Raw genomic sequence first — 12506 nt, forward strand, 5'->3', positions numbered from 1 at the left:
TCTATATTTCCTTCTGCACATTTTGCTGGGCTCAGAATTGGATAGCAAATACACTGTCAGTCAGTGAGACAGCAATTAGAGTTCCTGGTCTTCTGTATACTGTAAAGAGGGGGGTGGGGGGGGGGCGTCTGCCACCATAGTAAATGTAAACTATCAAAAAAGAAATAAATGCTACAGAGCTCTGGAGGTGTTGTGGGCTATTTACAGAAAGGGAGAGGATATTTTAAGTCACTCTGCTGAAAAACAAATTACACACAAGTCACAGCTTAGCTTGGTGTGACACTTTCCAATTCCTACCCAATAGGTTGTGTTCACACCTCTTTGCTTGGACATCAATATGTGTATGTGACGGAGAGGGAGCATGTGTGGAAAGGAAGGGTATCTGCTGGTGTTATATTTGTGTATACTGTGTGTGTGTGTGTGTGTGTGTGTGTGTGTGTGTGTGTGTGTGTGTGTGTGTGTGTGTGTGTGTGTGTGTGTTGGGCCTGTGATGGCTTGCTTGGCTCAGAGTCAATCAAAGCTACTGCATGTCAGTTAACCAGTTGTCTCATCTGCTCCAGTGTAGCTGTAAATTACTCAAAGTACCAGGATGACTGTAGAGGTGGGGTGTAAAGTAAGCTGAGACAGGTTTGGTCCCTTTGGTGAAGCCACTGGACCATTACATACACATAACACGGCATGTGCGCAGATGCTCGCACACACACTAAGAGAAAGAAAGGAATACTTCCAAGATTAAGGACTTAACTTTGCTTTTCTGTATAGAATCAAAAGCTGTTTTTTTATTAATCTAAAATTATTATATTTTGTGATTTGTAAAGTCATAATGCCCCATCATCATTATAGCATATAATATTGATTATATAATATACATATACATGTTTCGGGCTTTACTGAGCTATAATGTGTGATCAAATGTTCTTTTATTTTATATTCTTGAAAAGGATCTTCTAAATTACTATACCTTAAAAATGGAAGATAGACAAATGACAGTAGAAATAACTGCCAGATTTATAAAATAAGTTTATTAAGTAGATTTGTTTTTACTCATGATGATTTTTTTTAGAGAACCATTCGTACTGTTACCAATGATGCAGCTCCATTAAAACTTCTCTTTCAATCAGAGTCCATGGTCCGTCATTGTCTACGACTAAAGCAACAACCTCTTGAGCTCAGTGACACACAGCAGCATGTGTGGAAACAGAGCTTTCAGATAACCGTGACGCTCACTCTTTTTGCCGGATTAATTGGTTTTCAGGAAGAACATCATCTCAATACTGATGTTTCTGTGACTCATCTCGCATGAACACTGAAAGCTGACCTCAGTGTTGTATCATGTTGAATGAGGTTACCTTTTATTGTACATCATACTGCACAGAGGGTTAGGACAGTCGACATGCAAAAGCATACACACCCAAACCATGCAATGTTATGTAAACATGTTTGCCTACACAAAAAAATATGTACTGTGCGTCCACACACATACAGACATGCAAATGCAAAACCACTTCTCGCTGCACTGCAGGAATGGAAGGAAAGTGAAGGAGTACATTTTCAATTGACTTCAGTCCCAGCCAATCACACAGCAGGTGATCTCAAGTCTGTTTCAATATAAGCCAATCAGAGGTGATGATGATCTCACACTTCTTCCATAGCTTGGCCCTGATTTGCTGCTGTTGTTTGACACAGTGAGAGCAGCAGCCTGTGCTCTTCACATGCGAGCTTGTGTCATACACACAGAGGCAGGCCGGCAGGAGCTGTTGACAGCATTTATTTTGCTGCCCTGGTGCTTTGGCATCTACCAAGCATCCGCACCACCATCAATTATTCACAACCTCAGATGTGTGTCCTGTATATGTGTGTGAGTGTGTGCGCATGCACATGTCATGTGGATCCCAGTGTGTGTGGTCACGATATACTCTCATCGGATATTTGGATTGCTGCATGTTTCCACCACTCCTCTCTCAGAATCTGCTTTTCCTCGGCTTTCCGGAACATGGGCTCACTTCTGTGGATATTTGCAGGACAGGAATATGATGCTTCATTTATGGACATTGAATGCAGCTCTGAAGTCTCCTCAGGTTGAAGTCTTTTACTGTCCACAGCTGCAGACTGTTTTTGTTCACTAGCGTATTCTGGGCTGTATACCTGAACCTTTGTGGATCTATTTAGTTAATTTGTCAAAATGCCTGAAGTCAATTATCTACTCTCTGTGTCCTGGGGATATATAAAGGTAAGAGGCTGTCTCAGATTGGTCAAATGTTAATTATTATTCAGGTATTTTTTTCTACCCCCTATTTCAATATGATTGTTTACATTCATTTCCAGGGAGCGGAAGTGTTGTTGTGTTACTTCGGTTAATCCTTGACACAGATTTGGATGCAGGGTTGTATGTTGGAGCTCTTCGCCAACATGCCGCTCGTTGAACAATGCTTTAAAGGTGTGACATTTCTGGATCCATCATCCATTTTGATGTATCTGTGATAGGGAGAGATGGTGGTACTTAAACTGTACTTTAAAACGCCTAAACTGTTTGGAGTTACAGCGAAAAAATATGTAGTTAATTTGTATTTTAAAGCACATAACATTTTTGTACTTCTCGCTCATTTCACGTTTTTTATGCCACAATTGCTCTTCCATGGAATGAAACAGTAACAGTTTTTAGACTTTTTTTTAGATCCTCTGGGTTGTTGAGTTGCTCGCACATTTCTTTATGTTATGAGAAGTATTAGGTTAACTGCAATTTATAATTAAAAAATCAAATATATTTTTCCTTACATTTATTAAAGTGATTGTATCTCACTGTCATTTCAATTATTTGTTAAAAGTGTGTCAAGGAAATACATCTCCACATGTCGCATTTGTCGCTTTTCTACTCTATTGGCTCTTATTACCTGTCAAAAGCACACAACAGATGGTGCTCTGCCTCTTGGGTCTCCATTTTAAAAAGCCACCCAATGAATGCCTGTGGGTGTTATTCAATAGAATGTCAATACTCAATTGCGCAGTAAGCACTCTGCAGTGTAGTAATGGTCTATTTGAAGTGATCAATGTTGATGTATACTTAATCAATATACATAAATTATGCATTTGGACCAAAGTCACAACGATTTTCACAATGCAATGACTTTGTTGGAGATGCTTTTGTCTTTTCGTTTTCTAACTCACTTTGGAAGATCCCTGATTTTAAGCATTCTCCCTTAAAATCAATCAATTTGATCCTCAAATCAAAACCCAGAGCTACATTTTGGTCTGCCACTTCAATTAGGCACACAGAAGAAAGAAGAGTGAATTGGGTGAGGGGGAGGCAGGGAGGAGCAGGCAGAGAAAAACAGATATTGAAAGAGGGAAACTACTAAGTGGGTTCCTGATTACGTACGTCCCTGCTCCCTAACCCTGTGAGCTGCTGTCTTGCAGCTGCAGCCTAGAGGAGAGTTCATGTTGATTAAATCATTTGATGTCTTCACTGGCATCATGAAAATGTGTTTTCAAACAGATAAAGGGTTTCCAGTCATGGCCTCATGATGTTCTTTTGAGGACTGTTACAGTCAAATGACCATAGTGTGTTTGGCTCTTGAATGGTGTTAGCCATTTCTTTGCATTATTTGGGAATATTTATTTCAATATGTGTAAGCGTATGGTTGCACTATTGTACAATTATAATTGTGTTTCTGTTTGTGTCACTTTTTCAGTTCAAAAGGATGTTGAACAGGGAGCTGACTCACCTATCAGAGATGAGCCGCTCTGGGAACCAGGTGTCTGAGTTCATCTCCAGCACCTTCCTCGGTGAGTTATGACACATGATAGACTCACTGGTTGAATAACATAATATACAAATCTCTTTATGCTTGAAAGATGAAAATAAGTCAGTGTCAGTCTGTGGTGTCATATTTTGTTTTTGGCAAAACACATGCAGGATTCATATTTTTTTCTGAAACTTGGTTTTGATTTCTGGTTGAACCTCTACAACATTGACCCAATCATATATGCAATAATCTACTTCACCATCCTCATATTTACCTGCCATTTGTGTTTCATCACTCCAGACAAGCAACATGAAGTGGAGATGCCGACCCCTCAGACGCAGAAAGAGAAGGAGAAAAAGAACAAGCCCATGTCACAGATAAGCGGGGTGAAAAAGCTGCAACACTCCTCCAGCCTCACAAACTCTAATATCGCTCGCTTTGGAGTCAAAACGGAAACAGAGGATGAACTTGCTAAGGTGTGTCCTAAAAACACCATACACACACAAACTGAAGCTACTAAAATAAGTTACACATTCGCATAAATGCAGCCACTCTCTGAAATTGACTTTGGGTTGGTGGCTCTTTTAATAAGGAAGGAAAAGTAGTGTATAATGTGGGATGTTTGTTTCTAATTGTGTCTATAATTCCTGTTTCAGGAGCTGGAGCATGTGAATAAATGGGGCCTTAATGTTTTTAAAATCTCAGAGTTCTCTGGGAATAGGCCACTGACAGTCATGATGTACACAATATTCCAGGTGAGGGCCATCTCTTACTTACTTTTGTATGAATGCTTATTGGATATTGAAACTGTTTTGACCATGTTTTATATCTCCTGTTATTGTGTTTATAGGAGAGGGACTTGTTAAAAACGTTTAAAATTCCACTTGACACCTTTATAACATACCTGATGACCTTAGAAGACCATTATCATGGTGATGTGGCCTACCATAACAACATTCATGCTGCTGACGTCACCCAGTCAACTCACGTGCTGCTATCCACCCCTGCCCTCGAGGTGAGACAGACACACACACACACACACACACACACACACACACACACACACACACACACACACACACACACACACACACACACACACACACACACACAAAGTTAATGTATACTTGCACAGACTCAAACATGGACGCACAAGCAAGCAGTCCACACTTCTAAAGTCAGCTTCCATCAAACTCCTGCTCAAAGTCCAATCAATGGCTCTTACTTGCAAGGTTATTTTGGTCCAACGATTTGATTGATGCCCTCCCTCCTCCCCTCTGTGCTCGCTTCTTTTGTTTCAGGCTGTATTCACAGACCTCGAGATCCTAGCTGCCATCTTTGCCAGTGCAATTCACGACGTGGACCATCCTGGCGTCTCCAACCAGTTCCTCATCAACACCAGTGAGTCTAAATATAGCACTGTCTTAGCAGCTACGTCAGCGCCTCAGCAGTGTCATTAGTGCGTACTCACAGACAGCAACACACACTCACACTGTGATCCCCAGGTGGGAACACACACACACTTTAGCCTGGCACACACAGTTGCACACCCTAGCAGATGATGCATATATACTGTACGTGAATGGCAAAAGCAATTAGTGTTTTATTTTGTCTTATGTGGTGGCTTTGACCAGTGATTCCAAGAAAGAGAAGTTCAGTGGGGTAATCAAAGTCGTCCACAATAATACCCTCTCCTTGTCACACATCATTCAGACTAACATCTTTTCATGAGAAAAGAAATGTCCCAAAGACATCAATGTAGTAGTACACACTGCATAGGAAATCTTTGTTTGCATGTTATGTGTTATAAAGACTGTTGTTGGCTTCATGAGGTGGTAGTCTTTAAAAAAAGACAAATAAAGACAAAGGCAAAGATATCTTAAAATCAAGAAATAAGAAGCTGAACTATTTGCATGAGAATATACTACTAAGGGCAGCGATGTTAATGGGTGAACTGAGCCTTTACCCAGGTTTACAGGGTTCATGGAGATGTGCTGGTAGCTGGAGTGTCCTCAAGCCAGAGACTGAACCTCTGATGTCCCTCTGCCTTCACTGACTCACTCGGCTGGAGGTGCCACAAACATGGCCTTGATTGGGATATTTTGCGGAAAAAACAAACAAACAGAGTTTAAATCCACTTGAGTATCGCCTTAAACATTCAAATGTGTATGTTGCATAAGGGTTTTAGTAAAACCGTATGAGAACATAGTCTCACACACTTAACACGCAAAATGTGTTGTGCTTCCCATAAGCCCAAATGGGGATTCCCTGAAGTAAAGGCAGTGTGAGTCATCTTAGTTAGGACTGATCTTCTGTCAGCCACAAAGCGACAGAGCAGGATCTGCTTTCTTCCCTCTGCTGATCTGCTCCACTGAGGCCAAGACTAATGCATCTTAATGGAAAATCTAAATACAGCGAGAGGACCTTCAAATGACCCAGAGTGGGGAAACCTCTGAGCAGAAAACATGCTGGGGATTTCTTATGTCTCTCACGGAGCAAGGGATGGATGATACAGGCGTCACTGTAGCACATATACATTTGGAGGGACCTTTTAGCATATAGTTATTCCTTATTCTGTTGAAAAGGTATACCTTGTTAAATAGTATTTTCTTACAAAATAATCAAGGCAAAGGAATAACATATTTGTTGGTGGAAAGATTCTGCTAACTTCATGTTTTTCTTAAGTTATTTTAATTCTTAACAATCACATAAATGATCAATGATGTCCTCTATGCAGATTCAGAGCTAGCGCTGATGTACAATGACTCGTCGGTGTTGGAGAACCACCATCTAGCAGTCGGTTTCAAACTTCTACAAGAGGAGAACTGTGACATCTTCCAAAACTTGACCAAAAAACAAAGACAATCACTGCGAAAGATGGTCATTGACATTGTAAGTGAAACAATAAGTGGAATGAGTTGTATGTAATTACATCACTTTTTGATTACTAATGGTTGTTCCCAATATTTCCCAGGTGCTAGCAACAGACATGTCAAAGCACATGAATCTACTGGCTGATCTGAAAACTATGGTGGAAACCAAGAAGGTGACCAGCTCTGGTGTCCTGCTGCTGGATAACTACTCCGACAGGATACAGGTCAGAGCAAAGTCCACTATCAGTAACAGCAACATGTTTATCACTCTGTTTGGCTGATGTGCATGGATATTCAAAGAATACTGGGGTCCCCTTACATATTCGGATACACTTGGGCTTCTAAAACAAGTTCACATCTATATAAACATACATCATTAGGGCCTCCTGGTTATTCTAGAAAGGTACACAGCAAAATGTGTTGAAAACTTGCAACACAGCTTCCTCCATTCTCCCATTTCTCCATTTTCAGTCAGAAGCACAAATGAGTTGCATCAAAGTTCACAAAGTCAAACTCCATGCATTAAAACCAGATAAAAGTTGTATTTCAGCTCTTTAAGCAATTATCTATTTACCGAAAATGTAATTAAACTCACATGATTTTTGCCTTTTAGTTCAGAAATTCTTTATTAGTCCCACAGCTGGGAAAAGTTGAATAGCCGGGGAAAAATTGAGACATAAAATAATAAAAAAGTGAACCACTCAGTAATCAAATAAAAATAAAGACATATACACAACCATGCCAAAAATAAGTAGCATTCACTTGAGTAAAATAAGCTACATTGATCGCATTGAAGTATTGTTTCCTTAAAAGAATAAAGGTTGGGACATTTATAAAAATAAGTGTTTTCTACATTAAAGTGATTAGAGTGCCGTACAAACCTCAGATAGTGTTTATTTTGCACGTTGCAGGTTTATTGCACAGGATTGCAAGAGTCGCTGTTGTTGATGCTTTGACAGAGCCTTGTGTGTCCCTCTGCTCGTGCTATATGGTCCCCTTTTTCTAACCTTTCATTTGTTATATTCAGGTTCTGCAGAACATGGTGCACTGTGCAGATTTGAGCAACCCCACTAAGCCTCTCCAACTGTACCGGCAGTGGACGGACCGCATCATGGAGGAGTTCTTCAGCCAGGGGGACCGAGAGAGGGAGAGAGGCATGGAGATCAGCCCTATGTGTGACAAACACAACGCCTCTGTAGAAAAGAGCCAGGTAACACACATACAGATCTGCTGTACATGCATATTGTGCATAGTCACACACTAAATTACCTATTTCCCCCCCATGCATCCTGTAGGTGGGTTTTATAGACTATATCGTACACCCTCTGTGGGAGACGTGGGCTGACTTAGTGCACCCGGACGCCCAGGACATCCTGGACACGCTGGAGGACAACAGGGAGTGGTATCAGAGCACCATCCCCCAAAGCCCCTCTCCTACCCTGGACGATCCCGATGATGGCTCACGACCTCCAGGCGGGGACAAGTTCCAGTTTGAGCTCACCCTGGAGGAGGACGGGGAGTCGGACACTGAGAAAGACAGCGGCAGCCAGCCGGAGGAGGAGGAAGAAGAAGAGGAGGAGGATGAGGAAGAGGAGGAGGAGGAAGATGAAGACGAGGAAAACAGCTGCACTGACTCGAAAACTCTCTGTACGCAGGACTCTGAATCTACAGAGGTTCCTTTGGACGAACAGGTGGGGGAGGACGATGAGGGGGAGGAGGAGGAGGTAGGGGAAGAGGGGGAGACACCCTGCACACAAACCTGTTTGGTGGAAGAGGAGGTAGCAGAGGAGGAGGAGAAAGAGGAACCCCCCCACACATAGCAGTGTCTGGACAGCAGCTGATTAACTGTTCTTCTTAGTAATGACAGATGATTATTTATAGAATATTTTTTGGGTTTCGTGGAGTTTGTCTGTGTTTTTTATACATCTTTGTTTATGGTTCCAAAGCGTGCGCTGCTCTTCACCTTGGCCACTCCTGTCAGCTTCGTTCAGACACCGGTACTTTTTCAAGTTATTTTGCACTCAGGAAAACTCCTCTCCATTCCCCTTTGTACTAAAGTGGTGTGTCTTTATTTCACTTTTACGCCTCCCCTTTACAGGCTTAAGTTTAGTACATGGACTAGCAGCTCTCAGTCGACTCAGAGCTGTTCACACGATACATGATATCACATTTTCCTTCCCTCCGCTTCGGCTCAGCATTGCCTGAAAGTTTAGCAGTATTTCTATGTTTTATCAAGTGCCCATACTTTATAAAGTAGTTATCAGTGTGTTCAAGGAGAATCTCCCCCTCGGTTAGGTAATTTCCTCCCATCTGAGAATTAGGAGGCATTATATGCTGCCGTTCTGCTGAAAACCTGACGGGACGCCGCAGGGATGAAAGCTGCAGCACACGGGGAGCTTTTCGAGACACGGTTCTGATGTGGAAGTCTTCCTTGAAATCCTGACTGATACAAAGCTCAAATCTGAACAGCTGAGATGCTGTCCTACACCTCTTTAATGTTTGTATCGTACTGTATGTAAGATTCAGATATTTTCTAGAATTTACTTTTGCAATCCTAGGCTTTGTTTTCTTAGCAGAGCGGATGAGAGAACCAATGGGAAGACATGTGTCACAGATATTCAGTGTTTTGAAGGGGTATCTTCACAGCTGGATTACATTAGGAGTGTTTGCACTTGCTCCAATAGCATTTAAACTACTATTACCATGCCACTATACCCATATTCGGTCAGTCCTGTGAGTGAAACTTTGAAAAGATTCATTACAACTATGAGTTTGGTGAGAGTTTTCACTGAGAAGGAGACGGGACGTTACTGTATGCTTTACTTTCTTTGAAAAGTTTATTTGGATGAAGCCTTTATATTTTATTATTGTTGCCTGCAGTTCTTTTGAACACATCCTGAGACAATGCAATGCTTTGTAGTTGATACAAAAAGCACCTTTTTTTAGAAGCTTGATTAGTGCGTGGAGTATACAGAAATACTGTAGTAATGGTGATTAAAAACTACTGGGGTGATTTTATACCAATGTTATGAAAGCTTTTACTGTCCTTTCTTATATTTCGCTCATTTACAGTGATGTGCACGTCTCCATCAGCTGCTTGTTTTCAGCCAACTCGTTTTCTATTCAGCGGCATGAATTTATTTCATTTTGCCATCCCATTGCACCCAGTTGCTGTCTTTGTTTTCGACAAGACAATCAGCTCCGTTGCATAGTCTTCAGATAAGACTATCCTCTACGTAGATACACTTGATGCACTGATATATTCATATATCACCATGTTAATATTTGTAATGTTTTAAATTGCCAAACCCCTCACTCATGAATATTTAGACTAGACTAGTGCTGTCTTACACCTCGTCCAAGACTCGCTTATTTTTTTCATGTTTTTTTTTTATTTTCACTTAACACCTGATGCTATTATTTATTGGTATATTTTTCTAATTTTCGAGTATTTTTTGCAATATAAAGGTGGTACAGTAAATGTTTGACTGTAGCATAGACCACAGTGCAGGCTTGGCAGTTACTCAAAAATCCTTTTTATTTCTCTCTGTGTACATAAAATATAGAAAACCCACAAATGTAAAAAAAATAATAAATAAAAATAAAATAAAAAACACTTGAAATACTGCACACTGCTTTTTCTGCAGTGTTTGTCATTTCAAAAGTTAATTTTCATTTTGTGCCAAGATTATTTTTTTCCATCTTCACCCGATGCCCTTACCTGTAAAAAATGTTCTGGTTTTATCGCTGTTTACAAACATATATTTATTGTGCTGTATATAATATATAATTATTAATGTTATTACTATCATAATGCCGTTTGTTGTAAATGGTCGATTCTTATCATCCCTTTTGGTGATGGTGTGGCTGTATTAAGTACCTCTTGTTGAGAGAATGTTTATAAAAGATGAGCTTTGGTGTAAAAAAGATCCATGGACATGTTGCTTACCTGAGAAGTAGCTCAGTGAAGAGAGGGGGAAAGCCAAATTGTTTTTTTAAAGAAACTGTTCCTTGGCCCATGGGCTGTGCCTTAAATTCAAAGCATGTCATTTACTTTAGCCTTTTTTTCTATTTTATTTCCTAGTTCTCTTTTGCTGCATTAGTGGATCTCTTGGCTTGGGTTGGCCTGATCTCCTGCTGTGAGTTTGAAAATGTTGCTTTTTCTCTCACAGCCAAACACAGATTTTTCTATCAAAATGTGTTCCTGGGTAAAAATGTGCTGTCAGTGCAGAAGCTTGCAGGATTCAGGTCAATCACAAGCCATAGATGTACTACCTGAGTGATGTGTGGCCTAAAGCCGGATGTCCAAGGGTCGTATTTGCTGTAGACCTGGTGTGAACAACTGGCACTTCCTTACGCCCTGACACTACACTCGCACTGTGACACAACTGCTCGGATGTAAACGATACGGGAGTGACTTTGCTGCATCCGTGCAGAGGTACTGCAGTGTCGTCTCCATGCATGTGGGTGTGTCACAGCTACAAACACTGAATGGGGTGCAACAGGAGTGTGTTACGCTGCTCAACCATAGCCTACAAAGCACAGAGTCTTTGAGACACATCTGCATGTTCAGCCACTGCTGCATTAATTATGGCTGAAACACTGACGGTGTGTTGCTTATCTATGCTCGGCCCACACTTTCACTCACATGACTTGCAATATCCAAAACCACTGACATCTTTCTGCCTGGACGGGAGAAGGGGTTTAGTATATTTCTGTAGTGAGGGGTGGGTTTGGGGGGGTTAGGGGTTTGAGTGCATCTTTGTCCAAAAAAACAGGGACTCTTATTTTGACACACATACTGTAGATTCTAAACAGCCCTGGACCAATGGAAACAGTGGGTTCTTTTATCATCATGTGTTCTATTTTTTATGGTATGAAAGGAAAACACAAACTGTAACTTAAAAAAAGGTCTTCAGGACAATTATTTTTTGGGTTATGTCTTTAGAATGCCAACTTGTCTGGAAGTTTCACAGGACAATTAAAATGTTATTTTAATGGATTCCTTGTTAATTGCAGTCTATTGGATAGCACTGTAGATCATACAACTTTATGTAAAAAAACAAATGAAAATAATGAAAAAAAAGTTTTTATATGCAATGGATTAAATAAAAGCATGGGTTGATTCTGCCTACTCACTGGTTTCTTCGTGTCTTTGTTTCAGAGGGTAATATCGTACACCAAAATGACGAAGAGTTAAGTGTGGGATGGATTTTCCATACATTTGTTTCACAGAGAAAAACAGATTAAAGCCTGAAAGAACATTTTCAAAAAGATTGCTTTCTCACACCCAACGCAATCTGTATGTTTTCTTGTTTTTCTGCTCTAAATATATGTATTCTTAATTATTGACATGACAAATAAATCCAAAATAATACACTTTTTAGAACATTGGTGTCCCCAATACCCTGATTAAGGCTGTGATGTCATGTATTGTCATTTTTCCTTTATATGTCTAAGCAGTTGTATCTCTATAATAGCCTTTATTTTATTCATCCCCAATCAAAGATATCGTACAAAGTGCATAAAGACATAATAAAGTATGTGGTATGCGATAATTAGTTATGATCAATATGTGCCTCGTGACGTCATTGTATCACAATAAAGCTGGTAGAATTTTTTTTACCCCAAAAAAAATAAATGTGATTATTAAACTGAAAAATCTGTCTCGTGACACCACTGTATTCAAAATGTTTGTAGAAGGACAGGGCAAAACCAAAACTAAAATAAAGAAAACGCAGAACAATCCTTCCCCTCCTCACAAAGGGGAGTTGCTGCCACACCTACGACCTGTGGAAGAGAGGAGATCTCACTCAACTACTGAAAGAGAAATAAGTAGATGTCTGATCCGGCTTATACACAAAGTTGGATATTGGGGACTTTTTCCAGT

The 12506-nt window shown here is 40.4% G+C and overlaps 1 protein-coding gene across 7 annotated transcripts in view; it reads left to right on the plus strand.

The window, feature by feature from the left end:
- pde4d (phosphodiesterase 4D, cAMP-specific) overlaps positions 1-11750 on the plus strand; it is a 153316-nt gene extending 141566 nt beyond the window's left edge. For all 7 annotated transcript variants that reach the window (XM_063896944.1, XM_063896943.1, XM_063896945.1 and 4 more), the window contains 9 exons: positions 3690-3783; positions 4044-4219; positions 4400-4498; positions 4594-4758; positions 5045-5144; positions 6481-6635; positions 6718-6840; positions 7644-7826; positions 7912-11750. In XM_063896944.1, the coding sequence (XP_063753014.1) occupies positions 3690-3783; positions 4044-4219; positions 4400-4498; positions 4594-4758; positions 5045-5144; positions 6481-6635; positions 6718-6840; positions 7644-7826; positions 7912-8436 (1620 nt within the window). In that variant the 3' untranslated portion in view covers positions 8437-11750. The remainder of the gene's footprint in view (positions 1-3689; positions 3784-4043; positions 4220-4399; positions 4499-4593; positions 4759-5044; positions 5145-6480; positions 6636-6717; positions 6841-7643; positions 7827-7911) is intronic.
- Positions 11751-12506: the final 756 nt, after the last annotated feature.

Source organism: Eleginops maclovinus, chromosome 12 (assembly GCF_036324505.1).
Source record: "Eleginops maclovinus isolate JMC-PN-2008 ecotype Puerto Natales chromosome 12, JC_Emac_rtc_rv5, whole genome shotgun sequence".
Taxonomy (NCBI): Eukaryota; Metazoa; Chordata; class Actinopteri; order Perciformes; family Eleginopidae; genus Eleginops; species Eleginops maclovinus.